This window comes from Nansenia antarctica (genome assembly GCF_963989245.1).
Source record: "Nansenia antarctica genome assembly, chromosome: 17".
Taxonomy (NCBI): Eukaryota; Metazoa; Chordata; class Actinopteri; order Argentiniformes; family Microstomatidae; genus Nansenia; species Nansenia antarctica.
Genome location: NC_137687.1, coordinates 17,895,780 through 17,914,065, shown reverse-complemented (window position 1 = coordinate 17,914,065; position 18,286 = coordinate 17,895,780). Strand labels below are relative to the sequence as shown.

Genomic DNA, 18,286 nt, shown 5'->3' with positions numbered 1-18,286 from the left:
TCTCTCTCTACCCCTCTCTCTCTCACTCTCTCTACCTCTCTCTCACTCTCTCTACCTCTCTCTCTCTCTACCTCTCTCTCTCTCTCTCACTCTCTCTACCTCTTTCTCTCTCTTTGAGTTTTGGAGTATGAAATATGATAACCCATCATTAAGAGTGTGTTACCGGCCCATATCCAGATGATGCATCCACTGGTGTTGAAGTAGAGGTTAGGGTTAGGCCTGTGTTGAAGTAAAGGTTAGGGTTAGGCCTAATAGCAAGTCGCTAATATAACATGGCTAATAGCAAGTCGCTAATATAACAAGGCTAATAGCAAGTCGCTAATATAGCAAGGCTAATAGCAAGTCGCTAATATAATAATATATATATATATAATAATATAACCTTGTACTGTCTCTCTGTTCTCCAGTGTCTATATATATTTAAAAAGAATATTTTTATTTTTATTATTATTATCACTGAGACTGCCAATGACCCCTGGCCTGAGCTAGATTACTCTTCCTGATACGACTGATGGATTGATGATTCACTTGCTTAGTCAAATGTATTGATTGTAAGTCGCTTTGTTATAAGGCATCTGCTAAATGCCAAAAATGTAAATGTAAACAAGGCTAATCGTAAGTCGCTAATATAACAAGGCTAATAGCAAGTCGCTAATATAACAGTGAGAGTGTTGACACAGAAAGGTCCAGGTAGTAACACACCAACTCCATCATGCTTTGAGGCAGTTGTTACGGTGGTTCTAGAGACCTGGGCTCATGACCACATACACACACTCTCTCACTCACACACACACTCTCTCACTCACACTCTTTCTCTCACTCTCTCTCTCTCTCTCTCATACTCTCTTGCACTCTTTCTCACACTCTCTTTCTCACTCTCACTCTCTCTCACTCTTTCTCACACTCTCTCTCTCTCTCTTGCTCTCACATTTTATTACACACTCTCTCACTCTCACACACATACTCTCTCTCTCTCTCATTCTCTCTCTCACTCACACACTCTCTCTCTCGCTCTCACATTCTCTTACACACTCACACTCTCTTTCTTTCTCTCTCTCTCTCTCTCTCTCTCTCTCTCTCTCTCTCTCTCTCTCTCTGTCTCTCTCTCCTTCAGAAAGCGCTTCACGTGCGAGCCCTCCGGCCCTTCCGGGACGCGGGGGGGCGTGACCGTCGCACAGGGGAGGACTGGCTGGTGACGGTGGAGGAGCGCGAGGCCCACATCCCCTCGGTGGCGGAGGAGGTGGTGGGCGTGGTGCAGGTGACCACGCTGACCAGCAGGCAGTACTGCGTGGTGCTCGACCCGGTCGGCAACGACGGCAAGCCGCAGCTGGGACAGAAGAGGGTGGTGAAGGTGAGTTCTTTCTTTCTTTTGTTCTCTCTCTCTCTCTCTCTCTGTCTCTCTCTCTCTCTCTCTCTCTGTCTCTCTCCCTCTCCCTCTCTCTCTCTCTGTCTCTCTCCCTCTCCCTCTCTCTCTCTCTCTCTCTCCACCGCCATCTCCACCTCCCCTATGGGCGGGGGGTGGGATGTTCACCTTTTTTTTGCTCCTGCGGTACTAAATTGTACCGTGTGAAGGAACAAGGGAGGGAGGGAGGGAGTGGAGGAGGGATCGGTTCAGGTGTCTTGGATTCGTTTATTATTATTAATTCAGGCCATCGTAAAGTCGTTCATTGTGCGTTTATTACGACTGTACTGGATCTCCATGACGTTAATTCTCTTTCACTCCTTCTTGGTCCCTCTCCCCCTCTCTCCCTCTCTCTCTCTCTCTCCCTCCCTCCCTCAGGGCGAGCGCTCGTTCTTCCTGCAGCCAGGGGAGCACCTGGAGCAGGGCATCCAGGACATCTACATCCTGTCTGAGGAGGAAGGCCTGGTGCTGAGGGCTGTGGAGGCCTTCAACGACACAGAGGAGGTGAGGAGAGATGGGGGACGAGGAGGAGGAGGGAGGGGGAGGAGAGAGAAATGGCTGATTATCCAGGAGAAGAGGGCCTGGTCCATAGGGCTTTGGAGGCCTGCAACGATACGAAGGAGGAAGATAGGGGGATGAGAGAAAGGAGGGAATGGGTGAGGATGGGGATAGGAGGTGCGGAGGTGCGGAGGCGTTCAACCGTGCTGAGGAGGGAGATGCGAGTGGTGCGTTGTAATTCTCTACCCTTCACCTGGAAGTGTGCCGACTGACAGAGAGAGAGAGACCCTGAGACACCATCCACCCAGCAGTCTGTTCCTTTTAAATCTGTGCAGGGGAGTGGTAGAGCACATACCTTAGAGAGAAAAGAGGAGAATTGGTCAGCAGCCGAGGAGACGGGAGGGAGGACAGGAGGGGGGAGACGAGAGAAAAGGTGGAGGGAGTGGGAGTGGTGTTGGTTCAGAGCCGTGACTGACACAGGAAGACAGGGTGGAGGTAGAGTTGGACTTCTAAAAGGAGAGGGGGAGGGGGGTGAGGAGGAGAAGAGAGTGGGGGAAGGGTTAAAGCATGGGAGGGGAGATCAATGGAATTTGACTGGGAGTCAAATATACAACTACACACACTCTCTCTCTCTCTCTCTCTCTCTCTCTCTCTCTCTCTCTCTCTCTCTCTCTCTCTCTCTCTCTCTCTCTCTAAAGCAGCTCAGCAGATAGGGAGGGAAGACTAACCTTCACTGTCATATTCTACAGGGCCCTGCAGTCACGGGACAGTGCAGCATGTTTTCTTTTGGCTCTATACTCCAAGTTCTTGGATTTGAAGTCCAACAATTACCATGAGGTTTAATTAGAAATTCAAACACTTTTTAAGGGCACCCGAGAGTGATCAGACAATTGTAACCGATGCAAATCGGTCCAAGCCTCTACAATACGGGGTTGCACCGATTCGAAGCCTCCAAATTGCCATGAACCGATACGGCAATCAGAGATGGTGTTATTAACGTGCTTGGTTTCATTAGGGGAGCGTCATCCCAACTGTCTTACTTCTAAGCCGAAATAGAGCTGGTCCTTTGTCTTTGCTATCAATTGTAAAAAAAGAAGAAAAACAGTGTTTAATGGACCAACCTGTCTGAAGTCAAACGTTTGGAAACACTTCAGGGTCCTATGAAAAAGAAGGCAATCTGGACAGAAGCTTCGTGATTGGGAAACTTTATGGAGCGTCAAGTACCCGGACCAAACCACCAACCACCATGTCCACACGTCCAACAGCCGGCATGGTGCCACTGACTCCCAAGAACACACTGTTGCAGGAGATGTTTTAAGATGTTATCTTCATAACAAGCTTTTGCAAGTTCAAAGCAATACGGAATACTTGTGTGGACATAACCAGTGAATACTTGTGTGGACATAAACAATGACTTGTTATAAAGGAAAGGGATTCAAGCTTTGTCATTGCACAGAGTACAACGATGTACAGTTAGGTCCACATATATTTGGACACTGACAGAATTTTCATAATTTTGTCTCTGTACACACCACTACAATGGACTTGAAACGAAACAATCAAGATGTGCTTTAAGTGCAAACTTTCAGCTTTAATTTGAGAGTATTTTACCTCCAAATCAGGTGTACAGTGTAGGAATTACATTAACAGTTTCTATGTGTGCCCCCCCCCCTTTTTAAGGGACCAAAGGTTATTGGACAAACTAACAATCATGAATCAAATTATCACCTTTAATACTTGGTTGCAAATCCTTTGCAGTCAATGACAGCCTAAAGTCTGGAACCCATAGACATCACCAGACGCTGGGTTTGGTCCCTGGTGATGCTCTGCCAGGCCTCTACTGCAACTGTCTTCAGTTCCTGCTTGCTCTTGGGGCATTTTCACTTCCGTTTTGTCGGGTGAAATGCATGCTCAATTGGATTCAGGTCAGGTGATTGACTTGGCCATTGTATAACATTCCACTTCTTTGCCTTAAAAAACTATTTGGTTGCTTTCGCAGTATGCTTTGGGTCATTGTCCATCTGCACTGTGAAGCGCCGTCCAATGACTTCTGAAGCATTTGGCTGAATATGAGCAGATAATATTGCCCGAAACACTTCAGAATTCATCCTGCTGCTTTTGTCAACAGGCACATCATCAATAAATACAAGGGAACCAGTTCCATTGGCAGCCATACATGCCCATGCCATAACACTACCACTGATGAGGTGGTATGCTTTGGATCATGATCAGTTCCTTTCCTTCTCCATACTCTTCTCTTCCCATCATTCTGTTAAAGTTGATCTTTGTCTTATCTGTCCATAGGATGTTGTTCCAGAACTGTACAGGCTTTTTTAGATGTTTTTTGGTAAACTCTAATCTGGTCTTCCTGTTTTTGAGGCTCACCAATGGTTTACATCTTGTGGTGAACCCTCTGTATTCACCCTGGTGAAGTCTTCTCTTGATTGTTGACTTTGACACAGAAACGCCTACCTCCTGGAGAGTGTTCTTGATCTGGCCAACTGTTGTAAAGGGGTTTTTCTTCACCAGGGAAAGAATTCTTCTGTCATCCACCACAGTTGTTTTTCATGGTCTTCTGGTGTTGCTGAGCTCACCAGTGCATTATTTCTATGTACCAAACAGCTGATCTGGCCACACCTAATGTTTTTTCTCTCTCTCTGATGGGTTTGTTTGGATTTTTCAGCCTAATGATGGCTTGCTTCACTGAAAGTGACAGCTCTTTGGACCTCATATTGAGAGTTGACAGCAACAGATTCCAAATGCAAATACCACGCTTGAAATTAACAAGACCTTTTATCTGCTCCTTGTAAATGAAACAATGAGGGACAGGGCTTGACATAAAGCTTTTTCAGGTACTTGTCCTTCGGACAAGTGAACTTATTTTTTACTTGTCCGAGAGCTCAAGTTACTTGTCCAAATCCAAAGATTTTGAAAAAGCAATAATATGAATAATAATATATTATACTCTCACCGGCCACTTCATTAGGTACACCTTTTCAACTGCTTGTTAACGCAAATATCTAATCAGCCAATCATGTGGCAGCAACTCACTGCATTTAGGCATGTAGACATGGTCAAGACGATCTGCTGAAGTTCAAACCAAGCATCAGAATAAGAAATAAAGGTGATTTAAGTGACTTTGAACCTGGCATGGTTGTTGGTGCCAGACGGGCTGTGGCGTGATATTATAGTGTCAATATGGACCAAAATCTCTGAGGAATGTTTCCAGCACCTTGTTGAATCTATGCCACAAAGAATTAAGGCAGTTCTGAAGGCAAAAGAGGGGGTCCAACCCCAAGGTGTGCCTAATGAAGTGGCCAGTGAGTGTATGTGTATGTGTATGCAAATGACACATTTGACTACTATTGATTTGATAATGATGTATCCTTAATTTTCAAATGTATTCAATATTTTGTAATTATTTAAAAACGTAACCCCTAACCCTAACCCTTTTAGATTAAGATTGGCCACAAAAGGGATGAATATCTAGGAATATTTACAAAAAATGTTTGTAACTATAGTCTCTCCCCAATGGAAGCAATCTTATTTGCTAGCTTTTGGATAGTAGCCTATCCTATATTCAAATTGAGAAATCTATAATTAGTGTCATTCTGAAGTTCGTATTGCGATGTGCTGGTCTTAAAACTTCAAACCTAAAATATACGATCGCATCGAACTACATGAAAATAAGCGGCATTGAGAAGAAGCGAATACGCGTTCACGTGAATGGCACTAGTGACAGGCGACCCACAACACTATGGCTGCGTTCGTAAACTCGCTCTGGAATCTGATCAGCACTCATGGAATGCCTTTTGTCCAATCGCGTCTTTATGACGTTGAACGCAGTGTGCGCTCTGGCGCTCTGAGCGAATTTACGAACTATGACGATAACGAACTACGAGAGACTGAAATAGCGAGAATGAGGCGCGGCATCGCTTTGCTTGCTATTTTTTTTTACTATTCGGATCGGAAGGAGGAATTCATGTTTGCAGATATTAATACATATTGATTTCTTTTTTTGTTTTGACTTGTCCATCGGACAACTGCAGGAGGAAGTCCACTTGTCCGAACATAAAATGTACTTGTCCCGGACAAGCGGACAAGCCTTAATGTCGAGCCCTGAGGGAATAACACACACCTGGCCATGGAACAGCTGAGCAGCCAATTGTCCAATTACTTTTGGTCCCTTAAAAAGGGGGAGGCACATATAGAAATTGTTGTAATTCCTACACCGTTCACCTGATTTGGATGTAAATACCCCCCCCCAAAAGCTGAAAGTCTGCACTTAAAGCACATCTTGATTGTTTCATTTCAAATCCATTGTGGTGGTGTACAGTACAGAGCCAAAATGATGAAAATTGTGTCGATGTCCAAATATTTCCGGACCTAACTGTATTTAGGCTCTAGGCAAGGGGTCATTGAGCCATTGTCGGCGACCCTGGAGCAATTAGGGGTTGAGTGCCTCGCTCACTTTGACACGTGGCCAGCCAGGATTCGAACCCCTGCAAGCTACCGATCTTGCGATCATTAGACACCGGCTGTACCGGCTGAGCCACAGCCAGCCCCATAGGTTCCCACCACTCGACAAATGGCTTATCAGGTGTGTTCCCTCACATCATTTATGCAGGCATATGACAGCTGTCAATTAATATTTCTCTCCCTCCTTCTCTCTCTCCGCCACTCTCTCTGCCAGGAGGATGAGGAGGACCTAGGGGAGGGGAGGGCCAAGCGCTCCCAGAAGGTGTGTTATCAGATGCGTCCCGTCACATCATTTATGCAGGCATAAGACAGCTGTGAATGTCTAGTATTGATTTCTTAGCCTTGCCAAACCTACAAAAATCTACTGTTTGGAAGATCATTCAAAGTACGTAAAGAAAGCACTCAGCGTAATTAAGAAAAAGAAGAAAAAAAAACTAAATCACATTGTAGGGCTTTGACGGAGCCGCCAATTTCAAAGGATGAATTTGTGACAGCGGCTAACGCCAAAGCCCTATCCCCTCCACGAGCCTGCTCTAACACTTTCCACCAACCTGCTCTAACACTTTCCACCAACCTGCTCTAACACTTTCCACGAGCAGTGCTGAAAAATGTGCTTAAAATAAATGAATAAAAACTTGACTAGCAAAGTCAATCTCCAGTTTTAAATCGTATCGAACATGCGTTTCATTTGCCGAAGATTGAACATACGGAGACTTAAGGACTTAACATCCTCAAAACAAACAACTGAAGATGTCTGCAGTACAGGCCTGGCAGAGCATCACCAGAGAACACCCAGGGCCCTATTATGCACTTCTTAACTTGCCGTCTTAAGACTTAATTAAGACGCACCGCCAGGTTAAGACCTACCGCCACCCTTATTATGCGCTTCATACGCGCTACTGCTATTATGCAGGTGTCGCTAGGCGCCCACACATAAGACGTAAGACTCCCGTGCATATATTACTCATTGTGGGAGTGTTCATATGTTAATGAAGTGCGCTAGGCGCCCCTGCTATTATGCGATCTGACTTTGCGCCTAGCGCTAAGAAGTGGTTTGAAAAGTTCTTAGGCGCTAGACTTCATGCACGTGCATGAAGTCTAGCGCCTATGAACTGCATAATAGCATAGCGCTTATGACTTAACGCAGCCGGTTCTTAAAGGGAATGGCACCTGGCACGCTGATTGGGTTGATTGAGAAGACGCCCAAAACACACCCATGACTAATTTCTGGGCTTAGCGCCGGGTCTTAGGCGCCCACTACCGCACGCATAATAGCAAAGTGGCCTTGACCACGCCTCCACGTCTTAAGTTTAGATCTACCGCCTCGTCTTATTGCTTAAGACTTATGAAGTGCATAATAGGGCCCCCAGTGTCTGGTGGGGTCAATGGGTCACAGACTTCAGGCAGTTCTTGCATGCAAAGGATTTGTCGACCAAATACTGAACATGAGTGTTTAATTTGGATATGTAATGCATTTGTCCCATCACTTTTGTTGGCCTAAAAAAGTGTTATAATACAAAATACCATTTTTAAAAAGCAGAGAATCTGTACTTTTAACCTTTTGTAGTATTTATTTAAAATCCCAACCTTTGGAGTGTAGAGCCAAAAGAAGACAACATTCTTAATCGTCCCATTACTTTACACTCGCTGTACCCCCTTCTCTGTGTCTCCCCACATTAACCCCTTCTAACCAACTCTTCTTTTGTTCTCTTCCCTTCTTTTCTTTCCCTTCAACTGCATTCTTTCAACTCCTCCTCCCTGTCCTCTAACATTGCTCACTGTTTGCCTGGCATGACTCACTGTCGACTTTTCTCTTTTAACCCCCTTCATTATTTTCTTTCTCTCTCGCTCTCTCCCCTCTCCTTCTTCCTTCTTTTCCCTGCATCATCTCTTTCTTTCTCTCTCTCTCTTTCTTTTTTTGCTTGCTTGCTTTCTTTCTCTCTCTCTCTCTCTCTCTCTCTCTCTCTCTCTCTCTCTCTCTCTCTCTCTCTTCCTCCCTTTTCCTACCTACTCAGTGCATGCCTCATGCACGGCCCCCCCTCCCATACCAAACCCAGCCCTCGGTCCAGTGCATTGCCATGATAACCCTTCTCTCCCTCCTTCTCTCTCTCCGCCACTCTCTCTGCCAGCGTGATGAAGAGGAGGAGGACCTGGGTGAGGGGAGGGCCAAGCGCTCCCGGAGGGCCGGCGTGCCCCGTCGCCCCGGCGACCGTTGGATGCTGCGTGGGCCAATCGAGTACGTCCCTCCGGCCACCGTGGAGGTGTTGCTACGGAGACAGGCCACGCCATTGGATGAGAACGAGGGCATCTACGTCAGGGACATCAAGTCAGGGAAGGTGAGGCTCTGGGTGGGGGTTCCGGGAGCGCTCACCATCTACAGTGCCAAGTGTTTTTTGATGTGGTATTTTTACCTAGCAACAACACTTTGATTGACTACAAAACGATCATCATTTCTGAATGTTTGGTGAATAGTCACTCTCGGTACTCTGGAATATGGACCATTCATGAATGAGTTAAGACTGAATGAGTTAAGACTGAATGAGTTAAGATGGCTCAGTCACATACCTGGAGGGTGGACGTGTTCGGAGGCTTTGTAACGGCCGATAACGCAAACATATTTAACCCTGTCAGAACTATAGAACCCAGACTAGAGGTCAGAACTACAGAACCCAGACTAGAGGTCAGAACTACAGAACCCAGACTAGAGGTCAGAGGTCTACTGTCTACTGAGTACTGGAACACAAGTGACTCATGGCTCGTGGTCACTTTGCAAGTCACCACACACACACACACACACACACACACACACACACACACACACACACACACACACACTGTCATTTGCAAAAGTTTCAAAGTGACCATGACTCACCACACACACACAAACCGTACTCCCTTTTCCCAATGCCCTCCCCCCCTCCTTCCCTCCCTCCCTCGACCCCCCCCTTCCCTCCCCCCAGGTGCGTGCCGTGATTGGCCACACCTACATGCTGACCCAGGACGAGGAGCTGTGGGAGAAGGAGCTTCCCCAGAACGTGGAGGCCCTCCTGGCCTCCACCCGGGACCCCCTGGCCGACCGCTCGGACCGCAGCCAGGCCCGAGACGCCGTGGCGCGGGACAAGACCAGGGTGGTCTCCTACAGGGTCCCCCACAACGCCGCTGTGCAGGTCTACGACTACAGGGAGAAGAAGGCCAGGTAAGATGGCCGCCGTTGGAAGTGAAAAAAAATACACAATTCCAACAATTGATTAGTTTAGTTTAGTTTATTGTTTATTTCACAGGGACAGTGCATATTAAAATACATATGAGACACAAATGCAATATGCCGGAGTTAGCCAATAAGGCTAGTTTAAGTCCGTAGTCCCTGGCCAGATGTTCAGTTGGCACTTGGAAACCTAAAACAATGAAAACAATTAAAATCAACAATCAAGTACTGGTTAGGCAGGCATAAAAGCAACACACATGCACACACACACACAAACATGCACATTACAGGGTTAAAAGCACAAGGAGCTACATTACAGTCAGCATGCACCAGGACAGGGTACATCACAGGGCGGCACACAATGGTGAAGCACAGCATGGGCACTACAGACCAAGGACGTGCCGTCCATATAAGCAGAGTAAGCAGTGCTTACCCAACAAAAAAATAAAAAAGGACCGTGAAAATATTAAAATAAAAGTGCATGTAACCGTTTGTTTGTTTTCATTAAAAGAGTCGTATTTTTAGCGCCACCTGCAGGAGTAAGCACTTCCTACTCTGCTTGCATTGCGTTACATTATAAGCACTTACAGGGCTTAAAGTACTCCGGCACAGTGCCGGATTTCCGGCGCGGGAGAATAAAAATAAAATAAAAACTGCAATTGCGGCATTGCGCCGACGTGGTGGCGGGGGCGCTGTTTCACAAATAACTTAGCTTTCGTGTTTGCTAGCGAAACAGCTGATAGTTGATGTTGACTGCTCAAGGAGAATACATATTTGAAAGTACAGAATGCCTGAGAGCCTTATATTGCATTATATTACATTATAATTTGAATGGCCATCTGGTGCCTGAATATTGTTTTTTCCTTTACATATATAATGACATTTCCACCATAAATTGATGGCGAAAGGGCACAAATTGGTGCATATCAATTCACCAGAATGCAAGAAATTAAGTGTTTGATGCTCGTTTAAGGACCCCCAGACAGCCCCGCTTCATGGGTCCCCCCCGATGTTTAACACCACTGGTACCACCTCCGCCTCATTTTGAGCCAGGAAAAACCCTGAGTAGTGACGGGAAGCCTTATGGGACGTGGTGCCAAGAAGGAGAATATAAGTGATAGTGGCTTAATAAGTAATCAGTTTGTTCTTTTAAAGACATGTATATATTTTATTCTGTATTGTTATAGTGATAGTGGCTTAATAAGTGATGCAATCAGTTTGGCCTTTTAAAGACATCTACTTTTTTATTTTTTTTATTAAGTATAAAACAGTATTATGAATGAATGAATGATGAATGGTCTTTATTGTCATTACAGTTTTTCCCAATTGCTAAAACACAAAAGCCAATTCTCTAAACCAAATGACCAGTTCTCTAAACACATTTAATAAAACTAGCTCCCATTTGCCAAAACCATAAACACATTTCACATGAAGACACAATTCACAAAACACAATCCTCCTTTTCTCATAAATCTAAACACATTTTGTCTTGCTAAAACACAAGTTGCAAAAAACTCTGCTCAAAATGTCAAATTCTCAAATTAAAGCTCATGTGATGCAAAATGCTTGCCACAGTCAGCAACATTTTAACACAATGAACACACCTAGCTTCATTCATTAAACATAACGACTCAAAATTTAAGACACTTGTTGCAAATGATTGTGGTGTGTGTGTGTGTGTGTGTGTGTGGTATAGTTCCATAAATAAATAAAAAAACATCACACCCTGAACATTGTTTTCAGTGAGTATTGTTGTGTGTAATGGATCCTCTGTAGTGTTTGCATTGAGTTGTGATACAGTACAGTATTGTACATTTGTACATGTTACGGTACATGTGGGAATACGGTAACATTTTTCAAACCTTTATTTACGTAAAACTCGATAGGACAACAGTGCAACAACTTCGCGGCTGAACTTTAGTAAAATTTCGGACATCATATGCCATTTAAAGGGGGGAAATAGATATCTAAAAATGCATTACTATCATGCAAAATCAGCCTTACTGTAATGTAAAATATGTAATGTTAGATATAACGTTAGACAGGGAGCGCAGATTTATTTTTATGCATGACTATCATACATGTGGGAAAACTAGGGTTAGGTGCTAGGGTTACAGTAAGGTTAGGGTTAGGATTAGGGGTAGGGTCTGAGTTTGAGTTTTGAAGAGAGAAGGTGTGGTTTTGCTTATGTAGCTTTAGAAAAGTGTGTTGTGTTTAGAGTTTTGGGAAACTGGAGGAAAGTTTTGTGAAATGTGTTTTAGCAATTGAGAAAAACTGTAATACAGTACAGGTACCATACAACGAAATTTAGGAGGGGCTCCCCTGGTGCTTGGAAAAAGACTAAAAACACGAGGGCCAAGGGTAAAATAAAAAAGGGAAAAGAGCTGGTTTACATAAATAAAGGCTATGTACACTATCTACTATACTATACAATAAAACACTGTGCTGTACTCTATGCTATGCTATAAATATCCTAACTTTTCCTATATCTGAACCTTATGTACACAAGGGTTGTCATATTGCACATAGTATTGTTGCACATTCATTTAAAGTATTAATGCATTTGAACATTGAGACATATATTTTGTATTGACTATAAAATAGTATTAATGCATTTAAACATTGAGACAAGAAGCTGTCTTCTGTACCCGCTCTCCCAATATCTCAAACTGTGACCCCCCTCCCCAAGAAAAAGTTTCAGGCACAGGATTTTTTCCCACTTTAAGCCCTGCACTTATCTCTCTGCTTTCCCTCGCGTACATTCGAATGTGTTTTTTTTTTTTTTTTTTTTCCGATGCCTCAGCCCGCTGTTTAATGTGGCCAGGGTAAGCATGCTTACAGCCAATCAGTAGTTCTTTAATTCCGATAAGAGCTACTGATTGGCTCTTATCACTTTCAAGTTCACTTAACATTTCACCTCTCGCCCGGCAGAATAGCTTTTGCTAGCTAGCTCAAACGATCTAAATAATAATAATCAATAAGGATAACTTGCTTGATTTTGTGAATATGGACATGGACATTACTGTCAGCGACCTAAAGGGATTTCGTAGACTGGGCTGGACTGGAAAAACAGAACTACTGGCTAAATGCCGCCCGAAGCCACCGCTCACCGATCTTCACACCCAGAAAGGGAGAGTCGCTAGGGGGTTCCAGCAAGCCTGGTATGAGCGGTTTATATGATTTATATGATTCGCGAGGCTGGGGGCGATCTGTGCTTGTTTATATGGTTTGAGTACTGCTGTACTGCTGGTTATGGCTTCTTATTTAAGACTTCCTCTGCTTATACCTTTGAATGTAGGCCTGTGCCATTGTGTTTGGAGAGAGAGCTGCTTAATCAATCGCTGAGATTGGCCTAATGTCGCTGTCCGTGCCATTGGTTCTGGACCAAAAGTGTTTGAGAGAGATAGAGAGGGAGGGTTTGTGATGTGATGTCAAGTGCCTGTGTGACAAAGTGTGAAAAGAAAGTGTGTTGTGAGTTTACTATGGAGGATGGAAACGGTGTGTGTCTGTGTTGTGCATGTGTGCGTTTGCGATGTTGAAACTGGACTTGTAGATTTCAGCAGGCTGGCTACTTGAAAAGATCTTGGTTCAAAAAAGATTGAACAATGAGCACCCCTGATATAGTCGAAACTGGCAACTGTTTTTTTTGTTTTTGGTAATCTGATCACAAAGTGACCCTACAGTTTATTAGCGGGTTCTAGGGCATCAAAATTGCATTTCCTTGAAACTGCGTTCACTGATAGCGTGTATGTGTAATTATGTGTATTTCTATATCTTATACTTACCCAATCTAAAAGCTCACGGCACGTGCCTGCTACAGACACAGACATAGACATAAGGTTATGTAGACAAGACAGCGGGACAGCATGGCAATGAAAGGCACAGGCAAGCAGCTCAGCACTGTCACATTCATAGGCATTTTAGTGTTGGCAGATTTGGTGTGTATGTGGTGGGTTCCCCGATGTGATTTGGTAGGGTGTTCCATTCTTGTGCAGCTTTAAATGAGAAAGCAGACTGACCAAAGGTGGACTTCCTCAGTGGGACAATACAGTTCCCTCTTGCGACTCCTCTTATTATCTGACTTGTGTGTGCTCGTTGTTTTACAAAGCCACTGAGGGGAGGTGGGGCCAGATTGTGGAGAACTTTGTAGACTAGGCACAAGTTGGCATACTTGATTAGATTGTCCCAGCTGAGAATGTTTTGTTTTTTCAGTATGTGGCAGTGGTGTTAAAATTCTGTTAAGAATTTTCATGGATTGTTTATATAGTGATTCTAGAGGCTTCAGGGTTGTGCTGCTTGTTTGTGACCAAGTGGTTAGGCAATAGATAATAGGCATAATCATGGCGTTCATTAACATTTTGGCTGCTTCAAGAGACATACAGTTGCGGATATATCTAAAGTTTGCTAAACTGTGTTCAACCCTGTTGCAAACCTTCTTAACCTGTGACTTGAATGTGATGTTGGAGTCGATCATTATGCCTAGATATTTAATCTCTTTAACTATCTCTAGCTGTTGACCAAGAACCGATATGTGTGGCTCAGCATCGGTGGCGGTACTTTCTTGGTGAAAAAACATACAAAACATTGATACATTTAGTTCGAGGCAGCAGTGATTTAGCCATTCGGCTACGTGAGCCATTGCATTGGCACGTTGATTTCTGGCAATAAATCTGGTAAAAAAATATATGAAAAGAATACTTCATCATCCAATCTTCAACAATCATCCCCCCCCCCCTCTCTCTTTCTCTCTCTCTCTCTCCCCCAGGGTGTTGTTCGGGCCAGACAGGGTGATGCTGGGCCCTGATGAGCAGTTCACGGTGCTCTCCCTGTCGGGGGACAAGCCCAAGAGAGCCAACGTCATCAAGGCCGTGTGTCTGCTCCTCGGACCCGACTTCTTCACCGACATCATCACCATCGAGACGGCCGACCATGCCCGCCTTCAGCTGCAGCTCTCCTACAACTGGTATGGACTGACTAGTGTCGTGGATTTAATTGATTCTTAATAGATTGAATAAAACTAAAGAAGCACAAAGAGCTTGGGTGTGTTCTCACTAGAACATTTGCTTCACTTGGAATCAAAGTTTTGGATAAAATTCGCTTTGCTCTGCGTCGTTTGGAGCTGTGAGAATGCACATTCGAAGTCGCTCCCGGAGCAAACAACCGACGCATGCTCCGCCTGAAAAGGGTGGTTTCGCTCCGGTTAGAAACGACGCATCGAGGCTGTCCATAGGAAAGCAACAGCGCATGCGTGTTGATTTGGATAAGAGCGGGACGAACGGGCAGATCTATCGATCGTTCTAATCTGTAGCCTACATTGCTCTTCAAAAAACCTATGAGACCATTCCCCTGTTATGTTGGGCGCGCACCTCTCGAATTCAAAGCAGCTATATGGACTAGGCCTACTTTACGTACGTCCCAGGACAGTCAACGTGTCGGTGGGCATTCAGTCGGCGTGTGTGTGTGTCACAAGCTCGCTGCATGTGGAGACCCCCGGTAAATGAAAGCTCGCAGCTGTCTCTAGATCAAGTGCGTGTGTTCTCCACTCTCTGCCGTTCATAAGAACAGCCCATCACTTGTTTGTTTGTTTGTATGTAGGCCTATTTATTTATTTATAAATGGTGGTGAAGATCTATTTCCCACTCATGCTCGTATTGATCTTGATTTGCCATTATCTGGCACCAAAAAGAAACGCCATACGTTGTTGTGGGTCCATCATTCGTGTCTGTTGAATTCCCTCTACATTTTTTTGACCAATCAACTACCACGTCTGTTGCTTCGATTGCGTATGTTACTTCGTTTACATAAAGGGCTGTGAGAATGCAAATCAGAGAAATAATTTATGCAACAATTTTGCAATCTCATCCACTTGCTCCGGGTCATGATTCTGATTTTCATGTGAGAACATGACCTATATCAATTGTCTCCAAAGAGGCCTTTTATTAAGCAACGTCACATGAGCGCAGAGAGAAAGTAGCAGACAAAAAGCTAAAAAACAACAACATTGGGCGGGACTCATATTTATAGAACTATCCTTGGTCATGAGGTCACTATTTTTGGGAACCAATCATATTATACAAATCTGTGATTGCACAAGTTTATGGGCCCTGTCCATAGTCAGAATTATTCACTGCGCCACATATCTTGGCCCATCCCTTACAGGAAGGAAATGGGCCTTCCTTGAGTGCTAGATTCGCCAAAATGTAGAGAGACTTAAATTCTCAGTATAAAATGATATAAAACTACAACACTAGCAACTGGTATGGACTGACTAGCTCTCCTTCAACTGGCATGGACTGACTAGCTCTCCTTCAACTGCTATGGACTGACTAGCTCTCCTTCAACTGGTATGGACTGGCTGGCTTGCTGGCTGACTGACTGGCTGACTGGCTGACTGGCTGACTGACTGGCTGGTAGTTGGGGGCCTTAGGGCTATATGAGGCTATGTTCGTGCAAATTTGTGCATAAGCACCGAATTTGGCCCAGATGTAGCTCAGAGTATGCTCTAATGATTTAGCCAGGGCGCCCGAGCCAGTGACCACTGGGGTCGCCATGGCGGCCAAATCAATATGGCCGCCCTCCGAAAAAAGGTTTTGGCTATAACTTTTGAACCAAATTAGCTTCAAATAAAAACTTGGTGTCTTATTTATATTTCTTGGCCATTAGAAACACATTGGAATGCTTATATTTATAATTGGGTGTGTCTGGACCCCTAATTTGCATATTTCCAAGATGGCGGCTCCCCGAAAATTTGTTTTACCATAACTTGAATGTTGGGGAGAATGTGGGAGGGCCAGACCTCGTGAACTTAAAGACAGTTACAATTTGAATTTGAATCTTAACAAGCTGTTTACAGTAGTGTGACTTCATGCTTGTGTGCAAGTCATAAAGATGGACAGTAACGTGTACAACTACTATTTTCTTCCTCACGTAAGTTATAATTCATCATTCATCATCAGTAATTTTCATAATATTCCAGGATCCCGCTCTCTGCACCTCACAACATTAGCTGGCTAGCTAACGCCCAGGCTCCACTATGGCCATCGAGCGTTGCGTCTGCGTTGCGTCCGGAATTGCTGTCAGCCAGGGAACGTTTCTTTTGTAATCAATGAAAGGTGCGGCGGTGTTGCGTTGCGGCCGATGGCTGCGTCCAAAGTAAAAATTCGGCAAAGTTTGATTTCTGATGTCGAACGCAAACGTATATTTACAATTGTATATTGGTTGTTGGTTATAGTTGTATATTGGTTGATTTCTGGTGTTTCTTTCTTGTTTTGCTCTGTTTGTAGTCTACTTGATGTCTTTTTATCATCAGTTAAATCACCACAGCGGTTAATCCACTACTAGAGAAGACACCAGATTGAAAATGCACGTAGCCAACTACTCTATAGCTCGTACCTGGTCGCAGCTATTGCGAATTGTTAATCACCACAGGTGCTTGAAGCTTGTTGCAGAAATGGATGACGAACGGCTGATACTTGAGGTGGAAAAATCTATATTTTTATATGCGACAAATGACGGTGGAGCAGGTACAACGTCAAGTTAATGCAACGCTGATGGCGAGGTGACGCAACGCTGGTAGTGGAGCCAGCCTGTAATATTCTACAGTAGCAAGCTATCAAGATAACAATGACTGATGCCTTCTTCTGTTTACACGAACACAGCCCATTGTCATATGCATTCTTATCATTTCAATTGATAGGAGACATGCTGAAAATAAGGTATTGTCTTGTTTTGCTTCTGTCTGCAACTACTATTTCCTGCAACGACAACATGTAGGCTACAATTTTCTCAATCTCACGTAAGTCATGTATTATGTCATTACAATATGGCCTCTACCTCTACCTCTAGTAGCGGGACCATTAATTGGGACCTATGCTGTCTCTGCCAATGAGATGATGATGAACCATTGCAAAGACCCAAGATACAACGACTTGTATCACTAGAAAGGGAAAAAATGATTTCTTAGCTATTGCTAATGTTCTTCCTTCTACTGTTAATGTTACAATTGATCAGTTGAATGACGGTTCAGGTATTGCAGCAACGCTTAAAACACATAATGCTATGTATCACAAACGCTGTAGAAGCTACTGTAGTAGTTGTCGTGTCAAAAGGGCTCCAAAGTATGACGTTGGCTCCTCCTTAGTAGTGAGTCCTAAAAAGCTTCGATCATGTCAACCCAAAGCCTGTGGCATTCATTGTGTCATATGTGAGGGGGAGATATGGATGACCTTCACAAGGCAGTAACAGATAATGTTGATTCCAATCTGAAAAGCTGAGCAGAATCCTGTTAACATTTTTAGCTTCTTGGTAGATTAGTTACACAAGCTTCCGATGTGCACGCAGCAGGTGTGTACTACATGCCAAATGTTATCTCATGTTGAGATATGCAGCAAAACGGCAAGCATCTCATGACACTGCCAGGCCAGGGTGTCAGAAGGGGAAGCATCTACCAGTGAGTGGGGGACAACCTTTGACCATCTAACTATTGCACAAATTGTTGCTCTGGTTGAGGATTCAGATCCTCCTTCACAATCTCCTATTACGGCAACTCTACAGGAACTTTATGAAAGAACGCAGGTGTTTGTGTCTGATTATGAACCCCACACAACAACATTCAAGCAACATCTCCTCAGCTATCTGCCTGAATAGAGTGAACACCAGAAGGGGAGGGAAACCTACATCACAAACAAGGAACAAGTGGCTAA

General features: G+C 44.2%; 1 protein-coding gene across 1 annotated transcript in view; it reads left to right on the top strand.

Annotated features, from left to right (window-relative positions):
- LOC308172292 (major vault protein-like) overlaps window positions 1-18,286 on the top strand; it is a gene marked incomplete at its 5' end in the record, with an annotated part of 43,725 nt that overhangs the window by 9,795 nt on the left and 15,644 nt on the right. The window contains 5 exons of the mRNA XM_080547195.1: window positions 1,115-1,351; window positions 1,781-1,906; window positions 8,509-8,715; window positions 9,340-9,575; window positions 14,350-14,547. Coding sequence (XP_080403321.1) covers window positions 1,115-1,351; window positions 1,781-1,906; window positions 8,509-8,715; window positions 9,340-9,575; window positions 14,350-14,547 — 1,004 coding nt within the window. The remainder of the gene's footprint in view (window positions 1-1,114; window positions 1,352-1,780; window positions 1,907-8,508; window positions 8,716-9,339; window positions 9,576-14,349; window positions 14,548-18,286) is intronic.